Genomic DNA, 20307 nt, shown 5'->3' with positions numbered 1-20307 from the left:
GGGAATTTCCTGTGTCATGTACGTAGATTCATAGCCATTTCTTTGGGAAGTCCTTTCATTTCAGTACTCGAAAACCATTGAGTTTCTACCCAAGATTTTTATGGATCAGCAGTTTCACTCCACAAACATATACTATCCGAAATCCAACCTAAATAAGCAGTGGCTAGGTTTTATTTCTAAGAAATTCTGCATTTTTTAACATGACAGATACCATATAAAAGTTAGCACGAATGAGCCTTGGCCTGTATTCAAGTGGGCCTGAAGCCAAGAAGATCATGTGACCATGTTTTGTGCGGATGGATTTTTGTGACCCCTGGTCCTGTGAAAGGTTTTCTCCTCTCTTCTCTACTCCTCCTCCTCCTCCTTTTCTTATTCCAGCCATATAGTTTTCTTTTTCTCGTGAGCAGCTGTGTCATTTCAGTTTCTTCTGTTAACAATTTTTAAGCTCAGGCTTTAAAGCTGTTGCTATAGCAGTAGATACTGAATATAATGCTTCATAGATCAGTTGCAATAAGCTTTATTTAGTCATGAATGACCATAAAGACATTCTTTCACCAAAACTGAATCTGTGATTAGAGTGGTTTAAACTATTAGACATTAGTCCAGCTACCATTTCTAAGAAATCAACAACAGTTCCAGCGGGAGTCTGTCAGGTGATGCAGAATTGTGTTAAATCATTAGAGGAACAATCAGGTAAGCAGCCTAAAGATATCCCACAAATGTGATAAAGTCGAAAACACAGCTAAACTAATTCACTATTGAAGAGCTTGCTAGGTCTTCTAATCTTACCAATAAAACTGTTAAAGTTCCTTTTTCTACCAAGCCTGATTAAAATAAACTTCAGCCTCATGCACATACCTTTTACCGTCATTATGAAAGATGTTCTGAAAAAGCTGTCAGAAATTTCTCAAAAATATTAAAATAGTTTAGATTTACACAGCTACACATAAATTACATGTCAGTTATTATTTATTTTTGCATGTAGTTCTGAACCCAATGTGTTTTTCTTTGGAACACAAAAGCTGAATTTCAGCCACACAAAGATCAAAGATTGGGAAAATGGGTTGTATGGGCCACTTTTATAATATTTTTTAAGATGCATTTTGCATCCTTTTTGAAGCTTGGCAGTTTAGTTGCTTTAATTTTACTAAAAAAGTTGTCAGATCATTCTCAAAAAAATTCCACAAGAAAAAGAAAGCCAAAAATGTTTGGAAAGACATGGGGGTGAGCATGCAGAATGCGTCATAAGGATGTTTAAACGCTACTGATCATGTCATTAATTGATAAATGATGATATACTGACTTTACTTCCCCTACACTTTGCTCTTGATCTTTTTGTCTAGACTTTCTCACACTAGTGTCTATGCTTAATTGTCTATGCATCTCATCACTACAATGGGAAACGGAGAGGACAGTCAGTTGACACTCTTCTGTTCACCACAGCGTGCAGCAGAAAGCTGCATTGACAACCATATTTGGAGAACAGGAAACGCTTTGGTTTGTCAGGCTCACTGCTTCTCTCATTCTACTCACTTTCCTCAACCATTTCCTATGACAGACTCTGCTGAAGTCAAACTTTTGCATGAAAGGGCAGATAGAATGACATGCTTTCTATCTTAACAGGTTAGAAGGTCAGAGATGCGTGATGTGTTGAAAGCTTTTGTTCTGTGCAACAAAGTACAAAGATAATTTAATTCTGTTTATTAAATAAAATATGTCATCATTTTCTCATCCTCATGCTCTTCCAAACCAGCGGAGCACAGAATATGTTAGGCAGAATGACAGTCACCATTCACTTTTACTGTATGGAAAGCAGATGCAATGAAAGCGAATGGTGACTAAGACTGTTAAGCCACTAACATCGGACAATCGTGTACTATTATCTTTCACGTAAGAAATGTGAACATTTGGATTAAAATGAGGGTAAGTAGGCTGAATGCTTACAGAATTTCCATTTGGGGAAAATATTACTTGAATGGCAACATAAAATAACTTAATGAACAGCTGTCAAACACTTTCAAAGCAACTGAACGTTTACAGCTTCAGGTTTCAATATTCAGTGAAAGATTACAGTTTTTCTCACACATCTCTGCCATTATTTTGCACATGACACTGTATAATCAACATAATGAAATACTTTCACAATTATTTACATATCTGAGCCTCCGTGGGTCACGCGTGCAAAACTAAAAGAGCAGAATGTTACACTTTTTATTACCAAAAAAAAAAAAAAAAAAAAAAAAATATATAGATGCATACTCACAAGGATGATGAAAACTTGCCGCGATTTGGAAAGTTAGGGTTTGGAGAGTCCTGTGACAGTGAGGTACTCCAAAGACGAACAGTCCAAATTAGACAGAAAAGCATGAGAACATCATTTAAACTGTGATGCTGATCAGTGGGCGGGGCCGAACAGTCGATTTGCAATGTGATTGGTCAGCAAGTTTTGACAGTTCAGGTGATCTACAGTCTCCTCGCGAGCATCCTTTAAAATGTGAAACATTTAAATGTTGCAAGAATACCACTACAGCAAGTGCTTCTATTTCAGAAGTCGGTAATGATAAAAGTGGAAAATGAAAGTTAACAGGAATTCATTACTGCACAGTTCCTCTTATATTTCATAATCCTTCGTTTTTGCTTCAAGAGACAGTTGACAGTAGTCCATTGTATGAGTAATTTGGAATAAAATTACTCATTTGACTTGGCAAATTTCATAGCTAGCATTTTATTTTTCCTTAATACATAATTAAAGATGTCTGATATTTACACACTTCTTCATAATTTGACAAAATCAAAGATGTATTGGGAAAAATGCTCACAGGTGATATTTACCTTATTTTTTTTTCTTTTCTGTTTTCTTCACACACTGAGTTTCATATTTCATATCTACAAGCATGCTCGTCATGTTGTCTCTTTGTAAAAAAACAAAACAAAAATATTATATATATAAAAGGATTTTCATACTGCTTTAGTAGCAGAACCCAAGAATTTGTCGCTGAATCTGGAATATGGAAAAGTGTCAGCTTTAAAAGGATGGTTCACTTAGAAAGTTAAATTGTCATTAATTTTGCATGCCCATGTCATTCCAAAACTTATTTCTTGTGTGAGCCCCCGAAGGAGACATTTTGCAGTATGTTCCCACTTCTCTCTTCCATACAGCGAAAGTGAATGGGGACCAGGAATATCAAGGAATACACAAGGAATCCTTAATATACAGAACAGATGAAAGAAACAGAAAGAGCCCAAGTAAGAAAGAATACATGCTACATCTGGATGAGACGAATCCCCTGAGATCCTGTTTAAGACCCTTATCATTACGCAAATCACATTCCGTCCCCTCAATTCCCACAGCAGGCTCCTGCTATCTAATGGAACTTCCTATATAAGGACAACCTCCTATTGCATCCAGTAAATCGAGTCTGTGATGTTTCCAGGGAACAGGACCAAGGCTGGTATGCTCTGAGGCCTTGCTCCACTCCAAAAGAGAGATGGGGGAGAAAACAAAGCCTGTAGGGAAAGAAGCGCCTCTGTCACTGGTCAGCATCAAGCTCTCTTGGATGTGCGAAGGGAATGAAGGGAGGTAGAGAGAGTGTCTTGGAGACGGATGGAGGATGGGGGTGTGTAGTCAGAGTGAAAGTGAGAGGTTGCGAGAGAGAGGCAGAGATGCACGACCCTACTAGGTCTCTGTTGTGCCATATAAGGACACTGGGGTCTGCCTGGAATCTCGGCTGTATTCTGTGTTTAGAAGGGTACACAAAAAGACTTGGACCGAGTGACTAAATATGGTACAACAGCAGTGTCATTGTTAAGACAAATAGGTATTCATTGGGATATATTTTGACTGTTTGCTCACCAACAATAAATGTCAGAGTTGCTACAGACACTCATTCCAGCAAAGACTAACACCAATTAAGGAATCTGAGGTATTGCACCTGCCCATGATCTATGGTGCTTTAAAAATAGGAACATAAATGTTAACGCAGTTTGTATCAGAGACAGTAATATTGAACACAGTACATATATATATATATATATATATATATATATATATATATATATATATATATATATATATATATATATATATATATATATATATATATATATATATATATATATATATATATATATATATATATATATATATATATATTTGATACTATAATGCTACATTAAAAACCTGTTAATTATTAACTATAATGTACCTTATAAAATCAAATCATTTTTCAAATATGTACATTTTTTAAATAAAATAATATTTCAGTATTTCTACTTAAAAATTTCTAGAAATTTCTGAGTGAGAACTGTTTCAAAGGAAATCCTACACCAATTTATGTCAGTGTATACAGTGAAAAACTGTAAATGTAATTATATGTAATTACGAATTATATGTAATTTTACAATACAATACTGTTATATTTATGTACTGTCAAAAACTATTCCCAGTAGTTCCCGCATGCATCACATGATTATATTTGATATAAATAACATTTTTAAGGACATGTTATTAACAGTGTTATAAACTTTTCAGTTTATCAAAATAAAAATGATTTCATCATTTAACCTTAATGGTAATTTCTTTTACAAAATCAAAGTAGATATTTTGAGATATGTCCAAGCTGCTTTTTTCCTTAATGAAAAAATTCCTTAATGACTCAGGCACTATACTTCAATTGTTCTAAAAATATTCTGAAAATCTCAGTCAAAGATTTCAGATACGTGCATATTCAACTTTGGTTGTTATGAGACATGTAAGAAATAATGATTGGCATCAGTGACGTTAAACCTGGTGTGAACTCTTGAATTGTATATTTTTTTATTTAAAGGAGATTTGAAAACTATGGGCAAGATTAACAATGAATAATAACAATGCTCACAAAGACATTGTAGGCCTATATCTTGAAATGCACAAGTCCTGAATTCTTACTATGCCTAAAAACTTAGTTGTTCCCTTAGTAGAAGTACACTATCTCGGGAATTAGTCCTGACAGGAGAGGAGGGAGCGGGAAATATGTGCTAGATTTAAAGCTGAGTGAAGCACAGGCTAGATAGTTTCCTAAGACTCATCCAAAAACTCATTTGGAGTGAAGCCGTTCAGCGTAACTGGAGTATTAAGATTAGCCTACATTAGCAAGAGAATTTCAACACCTTACTAGACAAAATCTTACTACAATGTGTGTACAGTATGGTAGGCCTACCTCTCTGTGTCACAAGCACAGTGGCTTTGCTTAAAGTGCCCCTACTATGGATTTTTGGAAATTACCTTTCACGCGGTGTGTAACACAGCTCTAAGTGAATGAAAAACATCCTGCGAAGTTTTAAAACTGAAAGTGCACTGAGTATAAAGTAATTGTCTCTCAAAAGAAAGAGTCGGCCCTGAATCATTGAAAGGAGTTGTTTTTAAAACGAATCCCAAGCCGTTCCATGTCGACGTCAACATGAAACACTAGCATATTGCCTGTCTAATTGTTGGTCTTTTCGCGTTAGTCTGAATGAAAAAGCAAATTCATTCTTTGCCACTAGGTTCCGCTTTTGGAGCGGTGAAACAGCGGTTTCCCTGGTAACGCTGTATACAAAGCAGCACTGCTCACAAACACTGCTTTATCAGGTTTTAAAGGCATGATTAAATGAAATTAGTGAAATTAGACCAATTAGATCAATCACCGCTGATTAGGATCACGCAAAAGAGGGCTTTAGAAAAATGAATCGTTGAGCGAATCGTTTGGGAGTTGTTGATAAAGTAATGTCAAAATAAATACATATTATAAGACAATGAAAGTGCTTTTGACCTTGCATGCATGTCAGCATGTTGTTGGAGACTCCCAAAACCAAAATATGAAACCTTTCATAACCAATAATTGGGGCACTTTAATCATGGACATGAAAAAACAGGAAACTACAGTACATGCATAGTGAATTAAACATTACGAAAGAAGAACAAAATGTCTCTTATCTTTAATTTACATGTATATTCAGTTCTAATAAAAATCCTGAGTAGATATATAAGTACACATTATTTTAGAGGGTCACATGTGTTTGGATATATTTGTCCTCATTGGAACGCAGTTCTAACTTAGCAGCAGGAGAGCAAGCTAATATTTGTTTCACATGATCTATCTGTTGATGATAACCTTTTCCTGAAAGAAAATGTACCCTGACAATGCTCTGGGACAATGCTCTGGGAACCTTCAACATCAACCTTTAAACAAAATGCTTTATTACCCTTGATCTATGATCATATTCTGGGCGAAATATCAGTTGAAGTATTGAGTGAGTATGAAGTGACTTAACTTTAAAGGAAAATTGGGATATTTAAAGAACTTGGCAATGGATGATGTTGACATTGTTTGTGAGCTAGGCTGATTTAAGGTGAAAGAGAACCAAACATGTATCAACACAATTTAGATTCTCAATGAGAAGTACTTGGAAACTAAAGTAAGAATAATTATAACATGTCTTCTTTATAAAGTGCTTTGTTTAGAAACAGACAATTCATTAGACAGTTCAAGGTCTGACTTGAGAACAGCTCAAGTAAGAAAGTGTAGTTCAAATGTCATTTCTAGACAGATTCAAAATTCAGGGCCCTATAATACACCCGGCGCAATGCGACGCAAGGTGCAGCGCAAGTGTGTTTGCTAGTTTCAGTCCGGCACTGTTCACATTTTCCCGTCCAGCACCACATCGTGTAATTAGCAAATGCATTTGCAACCATGGGCTTGCTGGTCTTAAAAAGAGGTGTGTTCAGGCGCATTGCTATTTTTAGGAGTTGGAAAATAGACTGCGCCATAGACCAACTGGTCTAACGCCTGTTTCACACATACTCCGTCTGCAGTGCGTATGCAGTCTGTGTGTGGAGCAGAAGTAGCACGGACTCATTGTGCTTTCACACAGGACGCGTTTGCAGTCCGCTACTGATCCGCGGCTGTTTAAGCCACAAACTCAACATTTGTTCGTTATTTAGATTTCAAATCATGTGAAAAATTCAATGCTGATCATTTTCAGCATTGTGACTCTTTTATCACAGAACAGTAACAATCTTTCATAATCATAGACATAGTTTAAACTCAATAAATATATACAATATATTATTCATGCATTTGACTTCTGCTCAAGCAAGCGGCAAAAAATTTAAACACAACAATTAGCCTACTTTTCTTGTTAGGATATTGCAAATATTAAAATTAAAACACCACTGACAGAAACGGTCGACTCTCATGCCTTTTGCATTTAAATCTTTATTACAAGCAATCCCACGGGTTCTTAATGAACTCTGTTTTTCTGCTTCCATAAAAGTGCATAAGGTATATTATGTTGCCTCGTTTATCTAAAGGTGCTCTTTTTCTTGTTTTAAATCTAGCCAAAACCCACGTGTTGAGTGTGAAACACAGTAGGCTTTAATTAGTATACATGTATCGTGAAATTACTGCATTTCCGTGTCAATCCATTTTCATTTTTACCGCGAACAATGCGCTGTCACTTTAATTCAGCGCGTGCAGCATAGCAAAAATAGACTCGGTACGTAAACGATCGCTTCACTGCTGCAGACGCACCGCTCCTTGAACACACTGACGGACCGCAACCGCGTTCAGTGTGAACGCTGGGATCCTTTAACATGGGTGCATAAAAAAATACGCAACGCATACACACTGCAGACGGAGTATGTGTGAAACAGGCGTAAAGTCTAAAGTCAATGCTGCAATATTTTTTTGTTATTTAAAGAGCGCGTTGGTAGAAAATGCGCCTCTGGGCGGGTCCACAGAGCACGTTGACTTTGCTTATTACACACAGGGATGGGCATCACACAAACATGCCAGATATTAAAACAAAAGGATTACAGTGTAAAAGAATATTATTGTGTAGGCTACATAAATATGTAATGATGGATAGTCATTGGGTGTATTAGAATTAGGTTACCTATTTACAATTCAGCCTATTACTAGTCTACTTATAATGACGAATGAAATTCTACTTCATCCCACGCATCCCACTCAGAGTTCAAAGACCTGGGCCTTCACCAGAAAGACTCACTTCAGAAGCTAGCCAACAATCCAGGCTTGTTTTTGTAATTTTTGCCACTTAAGATAAACAATCAAAGCACTTATCTTAACTTTATCAATTCAGACTGCGGGAATTACAACAATTTGCATACTTTATCATTGTTGACATAAGTTAAAAATAAACAGTTGCACGAAAAAATAAAGCTACTGCTATTTTACGGCACATGTAAATTTAATAGTGCACATAACATATTTTAAAAGCAAAATTCAAAATCAGTTAACTGGATGTCAGGACTATTTAAATTAAATATATATATAGGAGGTGTTGAAAAACCCATGACAAAGTGATTGTAGCTCCACCCACTGTTGACAGCTTCACCCGGTTCTGACTCCAATTAAGGGCCTTTAAGAAGAGTTGCTTCAGAGCAGCAATCAGTTCACTCCTTGTTTACTGCTCTGGATTCATTCATATGGTGTTGTGGCTGTGTATAGATGTAAGTTTATTGTTTGTTTTAGATTCTTGTTTCTAATTCCTTTTTGATTGTTTAACTTGTCTATCTTAAGTTCAGAAACCAGTCTGATATGCACGTGAAAAGAATTATGTACTGGCATTGGTGAAATAAAACCTGCAAATGGATGTTGTCTCAAGATGTTTTAACTGACATCCCATTGTGATGCTCCCCCTACGAATAAGTAGTATCCTAAGAGTCTTTTACATGAGGACTCTGACTATACAGTATATTGTAATATACTGCATTGCTTGCTCAGCTTAGAAGAACAATCACAATGGTTTTATTCATAAAACTTACTAGGAGTAAAAAAAGTAACATCAAAGTATAAAAGAAAATACATTCAGTTTCTATACCCAGAGTAAGCTGGACAGAATATTTTGGGCTCTTCATGGCAAATTGTTTTAATTGTGATCACATGACTTCCTCTTGAGATGGGTGCAGAGCTGGGAAAAACAACAGAAACCGCTGAATGAATTGCAAGGTTTTCAAATTTTCAAATTGTTATGACTCTGCATTACGATGGCCGTGTGGTTCTTGTGAAGACACTGCCGCTGAGCCCCTTAGGAAGAGCTTTCCTTTGTGCTCCCCTTTACTGCTAAGGAAATGATGGAGCAATCCATACAACAATGGCCTAAAAAACATACAAAAAAAAGCATAAGAATGGTTCACCCCCCCAAAAAAAATCTGTTTTTAGAGCTTGAAAGAACCTGGTCACCATTCACTTTCACTGCATGGAAAAGAGCAGCTTGGACATTCTTCCTAAATATCTCTTTTTATATTTGACATAAAAAAAGGGTCAAAGGCTGAGTAAATGATGACAGAATTTTGGGTTGAACTATCTCTTTAAGTTTAGATAAAATGGTAAGAGTGATTATTCAGGTAAAAAAAAAATACAACAGCGATTGCTCTGATCAAGCAGCTTTTTAGTTATGTTAGGATCAAGAAACTCTTTCATTTTGACTCGACTGCTGGAGTAGTGTTTTGGCTGACTTACCAGAGAGCTCTATCCAACACTTACAATGAGTTACGAATGCAGCAGCAAGAGTGCTTCCTCGTACCAGACTGTAGAATCACATTCAGCACTTAAATCGCTTCACTGCCTACACTTGTGTCTCCCAAAATGGATTTAAAAGCCTCTTATTACATTTTTTAAAAGTCTTCATAATATTGCATCAACATTCCTTGCTGGTTTTAGTTAAAACCAGGCTGAAAGCGTATAATATAATAGTTCATATATTTGATATCTATATTTGGTTAAGTGTTAGTAAGTGTTAACGGGCCACAGTGACCCTGGGCTGTCTTCATTGTTGTGCCTCGTGCTTACAGTAATGCATGTTCAATAAATGTTCAAACCTTCTCTCATGTTCTCAATCAGTAAAAACGTGTACTTGTTACAAATAATACTTACACTGCTTTGGCACTTGAATCTTCTGCGACATTGAGCTCACTGGCCACGAACTCCCGAACTAGGGGAACTTCAGACTGACCTGATTCTGAGATCCATTTTTTTAAACAATTTAACCTTCAAACGTTTGCCTTTATAATATATTTCAGTTGTTAGGTGTAATAGAGCACCTGCGGTCAGCACAGATGCAGTGTATCGATACTTGTTGAACTCCAGGTATTCTCGGATCAGTTCATTGGTCAGCAGGTTCTCGTGGGACAGCGGCGGGCGCGGCGCGCTCTCATCGTCCAGCGCGCGGAACACCTCCGCCCGGATCCTCGCCTTCAGCTGCCCGAGCACCCCACGGGCCTCCAGCGTCTCTCTCAAAGCTACAGATCGTTCACTTGAAAGCCAGAGAGCGAAAGTGAGTTGGGCTAAGCTGCACAAATATGCCCCCGGTTTCACAGACAAGACTTAAGCCTAGTCCTAGACTAAAAGGCAAGTCTGAGTTGTTTCAAATGAAAGAAACTTGTACTGATTGATCTTAAAATATATCAATGCCTTTGTTTTGTCTCAAGATGCACACCAGTAATGTTTTTTTCTAAGGCATGTTTATAAAAATTACTTAAATGTCCTAATTGAACTATGGCCTAATCCTGGTTTAGGCTAAGCCCTGTCTATGAAACCAGGCCATAGAATAACGTTACACAACTGTGGAGAGACTTGGTGGTTAGGTTTAAACATCTAACATCATTAATAACAAACCTGACGGCTGTAGATTTGTTCTAAAACAAACACGCAAAATAATCATAACCTTGGCCCAACGGCATGATGCAATTTTGTCACTTTATGAGAATTAGCTCACCGCTTTTCAACTCTCTGATGGTTGCCATTGAAACAGTTTTGCACTTCTCAGACGCTTCCGCTAGAGGTCAGTGTGGCTCTTACTACATATAATTGTACTAATGCCTAGTCATTCCACTCTAGTACGGGACCAAGTGCACATTTATTTATTATTGTATAATCATCATCATCATCGTCATCATCATCATCATCAATGTAATTATGTAAATATTTGATAAATGATCAATCTTCATATTCTTAAAACCAAACAATATATTTGGATTAAAAACGAACTTTATTAAACTCTATTTACACACAGAAAAACAAATAAATATTAAATACACTTAATACACATTTATTAAACATTTATTGTGCAATTTATTTAAAGAGTTTTAGGAAATTCCTTTAAAGATTAGACTAAAACAAAAATTAATCTTCATATTTTGTTTTTCATTAGAGAAATATAATCACAATAATAGTTTTGATTAAAAAATAACTATAATACAATATAATAATAATAATACCAGACATTATAACTGTTAAACACAAATCCAAGCAGCATACATAAAAAAGATAAAATAAAGAAATAAATACATGCATATTATTACAATTACAAATGATGAATATTAAATGAGCTTTATGTATATATTTAATCAATAAATATTGTGCAAGTAATTCAGATAGTTTAAGGGCAATCCGGTTTTCAGCTCAACAAATTATTTTTCTGAAATAAAATTAAACAATTTATTATTTTTAAATGATCAGTTTCAGTGGAAAAATTAAGGCAAAATAAAAGCACGTGACGTATCACGTAACGTCAGGCGGAAGTGAAGATCGAATGGAAAATTCTCCGCTCGCGAAGTTCTTTGCTCCTTTGTCCCGGTAGAACAAGATTTCTCGTCGTGTCAGTTGTCGTCACCCATCGTGCCAAAGCATTTCCTTTTTTAGAGCAGGCTGTACAATGGCTGGAACAGCTTTAAAAAGACTCATGGCTGAATACAAACGTAAGTCATGTCTTTGATTACAGTAATGCCGTCCAATGCTTGTTCTTGTGAACGGTGTATTTTACACTATTTTTGGTAACAACAGTTTGGCAGCTGTAGATACTTCCAGAACTTCTCAAACATATGCTGACAGAGTGAATTATTACAACGATTTTAGTCAGTAAATTAACAGAAGTTTCAGTCAGTAAATTAACAGAAGTTTCACCAAACACGCTAAAACTGACGGTGTAACTCCTAATTCATGCTCATATTTCATTTCTATATAACGTTACTCGTCGTAACGTTACTGTACTCTAGTGTAATGCTTATCTTTCCTTATATAACGTTACATTTTCTGTTGAACATAATTTTAAGGATACAGTTTGTTCAACGCATTTCTGTCTTTCCAGAATTAACCCTCAACCCTCCAGAGGGGATTGTAGCAGGTAAGAGTTAGGGCAGTTAATGAACTGCTCCATTTACCTGTTTTTACAGTAGATTATTTAGAGTCTCAATAGTATTTTTTCTTATGCCATGTACTGATTTATCTGTATAAGAAGGTATTTAATTAATTAGACTCATTTTATCCCTACAGGGCCTGTAAACGAAGAGAATTTCTTTGAATGGGAGGCTCTTATTATGTAAGTATTACCCATAGACTGTAAAAAAAGACTTCGTTTAGTGAGCGTTTTCTTCTTCTTTCTGATTGATTTCCTCCACAAGGTAAAAAAAAAAACGTAATTGTGACTTAATCTCAGTTGAATTTTTTATTTTTTTTTATCTTGCATAAAGTCTGAAATCTGAGGTTATACCGGTATCTCACGACTCTGTTTCTTAGAATTCTAGAGTTTGCTTCGCACAATTCTTACAAAAGTTACAATAATGTCTGCAAAGCCTCAAAACCTATTATGGAATGCCATTCATATTCTAAGCTTAGAATCCAATAGAACACCTTTTATATATTTATATTAAAAAGGGAACACATTTCTTATGGGGAAATTTTTGCGGTCACTTTTTACGGTTCTGCAATTTGCAGCTTTCTTTTTATTCATTCACAGTTGAAGGGACATTGAGTGATGATATCTGATTTTAGATAAGACCAAACAATTTGACCTCCGGTAATGCAAACTGGTGGTTTGATCAGTGGTTTTAACCGATAAGTTTTTAAGTGAAACTAAGAGCCAAGCAAAATAAGGAACAGTGTCCCTAGTACGTTCATTTGTGCACTCATCATGATTTACCGATCAATATCTGCCCATAGAAACAGAATTTGATAGACAGCTGGATATGGCAAGTAAACAGAAAGAGATTTGCATGTGAGATGATTCCATGAAGTTCTGCCACGGCTGTCAGTGCTGGATGAATTTCTGTGATTTAATGATTAAGATAAGATGAAGTGTACAGGAGTTTTTTATGCTAATGGCTGCGAATCATATTCCAGTTATTCTTATAAATAGATGCATTTAGACTGAAGTTTGTGTATAATCCAGATATATACTTTGAACAGAAGTTATTTCAATGTCTGAGAAACGTCCTGTGCATCTCCCATGTAGGTTAATATAATTCCTGATGCTAAAGATTTTATTATATTCTGAAAAACTGATTGGAGTGAATCATTATTTAAGTCTTTAATGTGCTTTAAAAATGTTGTAATAAAACTCTAAGTGCTTAGGATTTGTGGGTAATACAATAATAACCTATCCAGCTTTATAACCCCTTGTAAGAGGGCTTTGAGAGTCACTCCTGGAATGCTTTTGATTACTTTGTTTCATTATTAGCTTTTTGTTGCAGCACAGAGATTCATAACAAAGCATAAAATGTTACAAATGATTTAAGAGGTTGTATGCTAATGCTTTCATTATTTTTCCTCATTTTTTTATTGTAGGGGACCAGAGGACACATGTTTTGAGGGCGGTGTGTTCCCTGCCATCCTCAGTTTCCCTTCAGATTACCCCCTCAGCCCTCCCAAGATGAAGTTCACCTGTGACATGTTTCATCCGAACAGTGAGTGCTTCAAACATTCAGCATTCACACAGTGTGTGTGTGTGTGTGAGGTGACACATGAATGTTAGACTGCTATGATGTACTCTAATTCATTTATATTTTAACCAATTGTAATGTCAAGTTTCTTGATGCAGTTATTTATGCAAGATATTCATATTTAGATGAGAGATTGTTTTATTATTTTATAAGTAATTAGTATAGTAATTGGATAATATAGAATGTTCATAATTCAGTGTTTTTGATTTCCAGTTGTTACGCTTATAACATGCATTGAAAACACAATATTTTCACAATTAATTCGAATCATTGTAAACCCTGCAAGTTATTATATAGAAATCAAATAAAGCAACACCGAAAAGGAAATGACAGCTTTTGGGGTGCACATTAAACAGTCTCTACATTTTAAGTCTACTTTTAGTTTTTCACCAGAACAAATGCTTGAAATTTTTAATTTCAATTAGGGATATTAGTTTAAAAATTACATCATATTATATTATATTATAGACTTACTATATATATGTGTGTGTGTGTGTGTATAAAAAATGCTGTTCTTTTCAACTTTCTATTCATTAAAAATGCTGAAAAGTATTATAGTTTCCACAGAAATATTAAGCAGCACAACTGTTTTCAACATTGATAATAATAAAAATGCTTCTTGAGCAACAAATCAGCATATTGGAATGATTTTTGAAGGATCACGTGACACTGAAGACTGGAGTAACGATGTGGAAAATTCTGCTTTTCCCTCATAGGAATACATTACATATTTAGAAAAAAATTTATATATATTATGAAAATAGAAAACTTTTTTTTTAATCATAATAATATGTCACAAAAAATACTATTTTAAGCTGTATTTTTGATCAAATATATGCAGCCTCGGTGAGCATAATAATAAAATTAAAAATGATCATTGGTAGTGCACAAGGGTGCAATAAAAGATCTGGCATGTAAGAAATTGTATAAAACCTGCCGTGCATATATTGGATATTTAAAAATCACTCTGCAGATGAAACTATCCACTTTATGATTTGCAGTGTTAGGGGAGCCTCCAGGAGCAGGAACACTTTTCTAATGCATTTCTAGTCCTTAGACATAGAGGAGCTTACACTAAGAATCAGAGTTCTAAAGTGTCTTTACGATCTGCTGGTGGATGTGTGGACACGGTGTTCAGGGAAGTGGGCCCAGATAAAGGTCTTCCTGCAGGCCACAGATAGCAGCAGAGCAGCCTACAGTCCTCTGATGGTGCCGGGGCTCTGGAGGCGGTTATCAGAGCTGGACGCTTCAGATTCTGATCACTGTCCGTTGTGGAGATAACATCAGCCGTGCTGTTGGGTGGCTGATATCATGCAAGGGTGGAGTCATTCAGCCCTTGATCCAGGGTTAATAAAGTTGTGTCCCATACACTCCCTCTTCCAAAGGATTGCTTTGTGTGTCTTTAGAAGGGAAACCAATCACGGCTCAGTGCTCATGGAACTAATGGAACTAACACTTTAATTGATTAATTGAATTAGCAGATTAATCAGTATGTTCTTTTGATACTTTAAGGATCCCAACATCTGTTCGTAATGGCTGAGTCAACTGTTTTTAATCAAATTTGGGCCTTTTTTAACTTATTGGGAGAGTAGTTCATTCTGTGGGATGAAATGCAGTGAACTGAACCAGCCAGTTCATTCCCGATCTCGACATAAGAGACGCATTAAAAATGCATATGTAATCAAATCCTAAGTTTATTCAAATGTATTCAGTCAACCGGCAATTAAAACGGACCGTAAAAATGTGTTAAGGGTAAATAAAAAGGGCAACAGAAATTAACATAACTATTGCAGAACTTTATAAATAGCATTTATGGTGTGTTTTCTGCAGTCTACCCAGACGGCCGTGTGTGTATCTCAATCCTGCACGCTCCTGGTGACGACCCCATGGGCTATGAGAGCAGTGCTGAGAGGTGGAGTCCTGTGCAGAGCGTGGAGAAGATCCTGCTGTCTGTGGTCAGCATGCTCGCTGGTCAGTCGCCATACACTTCATCATCACTGAACTGTCCCTGTTGATCCTGCTTGACTAAAAATGGCTTCTGGAATCAAAAAGCATCAATATTATATTGTAACATTTGGATTTTATTATTGTTTATTAATAATTTTCTCTCTGAAATGGGGAAAATTCAGTTAGTCTATTTCGTTTTTCAAAGTTTGGGGTCTGTAAGACTTTTATTGGATTTTAATTATAAAAAATATATTTTTTTTTATGAAATTAAAGGGGTCATATCATGCAATTTCATGTTTTCCTTTGTCTTTGAAGTGTTAAAAGCTGTTTGTGCATACAGAAGATCCATAAAGTGGCAAAGATTAAAAATAATGATAGAGTATTTGGAAAATAATGCGTTTTTGAACCTTAACAACGTAAACACATTGCATTACACCAAATGCACAAAATAATGCTCTTTTTAGCAACATCATATGACCCCTTTAATACTTTTATTTAGCAAGGACGCATCAAAGTAAATGCATTTTTTTTTTCAAAACTAATAAAAATACATTTTGAGCACCAAACTAGCATATTAGAATGATTCTGAAGGATCATGTGTCACTGAAGACTGGAGTAATTTTTGCTCAAATTCAGCTTTACATAAGAAGATTAAAATCAATAGCAGGTATTGGAATAATATTTTACCATATAACTTTTTCTGATCAAATATCTATATTTTATGTGTAATTTTAAATTACATTTTATTTTTTGAAAAATTGTTTTTTGTTAGTTTTAAGCCTATCAGTTCATTTATATATATATATATATATATATATATATATATATATATATATATATATATATATATATATATATATATATATATATATATATATATATATATTAAAACATTTACTTTTAATTTATAAATGCCAGTTTATCCTACTTTTCTAGTGTCTGTTTTCTTTTTTATTGCAGTAAGGCAGTCTAGTGCCAGTTAAAGCCAATAGAAGATATTTTTATGTCTATAATGCTATGTGGCACTCATTTTTGTCCAATGAGTTTCCACTGTCGGTGGAATTACCCAGCATGGCAAAAGTAAGGACGGTCATGTCTGATTTTCTTTATCACTGTGTCCACATTGGATCCTAAAATGACACTGACATCATTTACATGTTCCACGTTCTGCCTAAAAACTATTTTGGCTTTTTAACAACAAAAGTAATATATAGTCTGATTGCTGTGGCAGTGATGAATTTTTGAGAACTAGTGTGGTAGTAAATCCTAAATTTGGAACGTTTTAATGCCTTGTATAATTTACATCCTGTGCATGCTTGTCTTTAAATAATTGTAAATATCATCTACTCCAACAGAGCCCAACGATGAGAGCGGAGCAAACGTGGACGCCTCGAAGATGTGGCGTGAGGACAGAGAGCAGTTCAACCAACTAGCTAAGCAGATCGTGCGCAAATCTCTGGACCTCTGACTCTCCTGTGTACAGACACACTCTCACACTCCAGGAGAGTGATTGACATTTACAAGGATTCAGAACTCCTGACGGAAGAGAAGAGTGTCTGTGCTAAAAGTTGTAGTGTACTACCCCCCCCTACCTCCACAAGAATGAGCACTTTATTCCCATTCAGGCTTTCATACTCTCATCACAGTCCTCCCCTCTCCTGTGATTGGGTGGATGCATTGGACAAATGAGTTTTGAAGAAAAAGGCAAAATGTTATACATTCACCCACCGGACAGTGTTCTATAAGAGATCCAAGCATTAGTCACTGAAGAAGTTCACGAAACTGTTATTCACAGCCGTTTTGAGCTGCCAGTTTCTTTGTCATGCCTGTTACCTATCCATAGACCCATGAGTTAAGCAATGGAATGCAGCTTTGGTTTGCTGACTGTATGCCGATGCATGCTTTAATGCCTCATTCTAATAAAATGTATTGTGAGGCAGTGACTGAGACTATCACATCCACTTACTTTTTTATTAACAGATAAGGGATAAGAAAAAAATATTTTTTCTATGGATGCAAATTCAATAAATGTTCTTATGAAAAAACATTTGATCACATTTAATATGAAAATGTTTTGAAATTTGGTGATGCACAGATAGGTCAGTGGTTTTCTTCAATTTCACTTTTTGCTTTTATGGAGGTTTTTAGATTTAGTAGTAACAAGCTGGAATTGTCCAGCCCCAGCAGACACCACCATTATTTAATTAAAGAATCTTTAAATTCTGTATTTTTTGCCTTTCATCTCTTCTTAAGGATTGTTAAGCCAATACAATCAATAAATGTTTGTGATTTATGAACCCCTTCTGTTATTTTTATATCAATGCGTACAAATCCGTTATTGTTTCCAGTACACATCTGATGTGACAAATATGTGGGGAAAAAATTGCAGTGTTGATTAATTCATACAGGATAATATTGATGTAGGGTAGAGTGGGGTAAGCTGCGAATTAGTAAAATGAATTTTTTTATAATTTAATTTCAGATTAGTGTGCTTTGACCTAAAAAAGAAAAATAATTTGACCTGCCATTTTTTTTTTTTTTTTTGGACACAAAGCAGTATATAAAACTATTTTAATCATTTAACTTTTACTGTTCAAAGGCTTATAAGATCTTTGGTTTTGGAAAGAATGCTCACCAAGGCTGAGTTTATTTAAATGAATCAAAATAGTAAACGATAATATGAAATATTTTTACAATTTAAAATTATTTTCTATTTTAATATATTTTAAAATGTTATTTATTCCTGTGTTGCAAACTGCATCAAAGCCTGGATTAACTCTTGTTTTTCTTAATGCCATATCAGCTGATGGGGCTCATTATAGGACAGCTATGTTTATCTGATTCACTATCTGCATACTACAGACCGCAGGTTGCCTTTATTGACAGGACTATGGCGATCACCTCCCACACATTACTGAAATTGAATGTCAAATATGAGTTTGCTGTCATCGCTGACAAACCAGCTATGCCTCTGATCAGCTCACATACATGCACCTATTCCCACATCTGCTTTCTTCAGATCTAAACTAAGTTAAAATGAACAATGATAGGCTTAAAACAAAAACAAAAAACCAATAAAAAATAAATAAAATTTAATTTAAAATTACACATGAAATATTTATTCAGGATAAAAAAAATAAATAAAACTACACTGAACAAAATTATAAACACTTTTGTTTTTGCCCCCATTTTTCATGAACTGAACTCAAAGATCTAAGACCTTTTTCTATGTACACAAAAGGCCTATTTCTCTCAAATATTGTTTACAAATCTGTCTAAATCTGTGTTATGGCGCGTTTCCACCGAGTGGTACGGTACGGTACGGGTCGGTACGGGTCGGGTCTGTTAACCATGATTTGGCTAGCGTTTCCACCGCCAACAGTACCCTTACTTGATAGGCGTGGTGTATTCCAGAAAGTAGTGATAACGTCACTTGATAGGCGTGGTGTATGACGGAAAGTAGATTGACGTCATTCGATCGCGCGGGAAGAGGAAAGTTCACCGCAAACAACAATGGAGGACATACAGCAGATCCTATTCTTGCTTCTCGGTGTGTGGCTGTTTATCGCGCAAATGACGATTCTCTGTCAACCAATCAACGTTCTGCAGTGAGTCTAGCTCCACCCTTTAGTACCGTTCCACTGTGCTAGGTACCCCAACGGAAGGGTACCCAAAAAGTGGTACGGTACGGTTCGGCTTTTTGGTACCATTCTCAACTTTTGGCAGTGGAAACGCAAATAAAAGGGTACCGACCCGACCCGTACCGTACCGTACCACTCGGTGGAAACGCGCCATTAGTGAGCACTACTCCTTTGCTGAGTTGATCCATCCACCTGACAGGTGTGGCATATCAAGATGCTGATTAGACAGCGTGATTATTGCACAGGTGTGCCTTAGGCTGGCCACACTGAAAGGCCACTCTAAAATGTGCAGTTTTATCACACACCACAATGCCACAGATGTCGCAAGTTTTGAGGCATCATGAATTTGGCATGCTGACTGCAGGAATGTCCACCAGAGCTGTTGCCCGTGTGTTTAATGTTCATTTCTCTACCATAAGCCGTCTCCAAAGGCGTTTCATAGAATTTGGCAGTACATCCAACCAGTCTCACAACCGCAGACCACGTGTAACCACATCAGCCCAGGACCTCCACATCCAGCATCTACACCTCCAAGATCATTTGAGACCAGCCACCCGGACAGCTGCTGCTACAATCGGTTTGCATAACTAAAGAATATCTGCACAAACTGTCAGAAACTGTCTCAGGGAAGCTAATCCGCATGGTCGTCGTCCTCATCGGTGTCTCGACCTGACTGCAGTTTGTTGCCGTAACTGACATTCAATGGCGTCTGGCACTTTGAAGAGGAGTTCTCTTCAATGAGCATTGAGCATGTGTGGGAGCTATCAATCTGCGTATATGACAGCATGTTCCAGTTCTTGCCAATATCCAGTAACTTTGCGCAGCCATTGAAGAGGAGTGGACCAACATGCCACAGGCCACAATCAACAACCTAATCAACTCTATGCGAATGATCAACTCTAGGCAAATGGTGGTCACACCAGATACTGACTGGTTTTCGGACCGGTTAGGGTTAGAGTC

The 20307-nt window shown here is 36.2% G+C and overlaps 3 protein-coding genes across 5 annotated transcripts in view; 1 reads left to right on the top strand and 2 right to left on the bottom strand.

Moving 5' to 3' along the window:
* The window catches only part of LOC132152124 (myosin-11-like), a 28163-nt gene extending 25820 nt beyond the window's left edge, over positions 1-2343 (bottom strand). For both annotated transcript variants that reach the window (XM_059560834.1, XM_059560835.1), the window contains exon 1: positions 2264-2343. The gene's annotated coding sequence lies outside the window, so the exon portion shown is untranslated. The remainder of the gene's footprint in view (positions 1-2263) is intronic.
* Positions 1-18003, top strand: part of LOC132152130 (ubiquitin-conjugating enzyme E2 G2-like) — a 96207-nt gene extending 78204 nt beyond the window's left edge. The window contains exons 2-7 of one of the 2 annotated variants that reach the window (XM_059560847.1): positions 11680-11740; positions 12130-12165; positions 12315-12360; positions 13605-13723; positions 15590-15730; positions 17062-18003. In XM_059560847.1, coding sequence (XP_059416830.1) covers positions 11698-11740; positions 12130-12165; positions 12315-12360; positions 13605-13723; positions 15590-15730; positions 17062-17174 — 498 coding nt within the window. In that variant the 5' untranslated portion in view covers positions 11680-11697 and the 3' untranslated portion in view covers positions 17175-18003. Of the gene's footprint in view, positions 1-11621; positions 11741-12129; positions 12166-12314; positions 12361-13604; positions 13724-15589; positions 15731-17061 lie in introns of those variants that run through there. The other variant, XM_059560846.1, reaches the window with a different exon arrangement.
* Positions 9011-10866, bottom strand: LOC132151369 (centrosomal protein 20-like). Its single transcript, XM_059559481.1, has 4 exons — positions 10759-10866; positions 10085-10282; positions 9918-10002; positions 9011-9140 (listed from the first exon to the last, which is right to left on the bottom strand). Exons 1-4 carry the CDS (start codon positions 10784-10786, stop codon positions 9011-9013), a joined length of 441 nt encoding a protein of 146 aa, XP_059415464.1. The 5' UTR covers positions 10787-10866.
* Positions 18004-20307: the final 2304 nt, after the last annotated feature.

Source organism: Carassius carassius, chromosome 10 (assembly GCF_963082965.1).
Source record: "Carassius carassius chromosome 10, fCarCar2.1, whole genome shotgun sequence".
Lineage (NCBI taxonomy): Eukaryota > Metazoa > Chordata > Actinopteri > Cypriniformes > Cyprinidae > Carassius > Carassius carassius.
This window is presented reverse-complemented; position numbering and strand designations above follow the sequence as displayed.

Coding starts and splice junctions, on each gene's coding strand:
- LOC132151369 (XM_059559481.1), bottom strand. CDS start 10,786: ATGGCAACCATCAGAGAGTTGAAAAGCG. Junction 10,283..10,758: donor CATCAGAGAGTTGAAAAGCG/GTGAGCTAATTC, acceptor AACGATCTGTAG/CTTTGAGAGAGACGCTGGAG. Junction 10,003..10,084: donor TGCATCTGTGCTGACCGCAG/GTGCTCTATTAC, acceptor AATGGATCTCAG/AATCAGGTCAGTCTGAAGTT.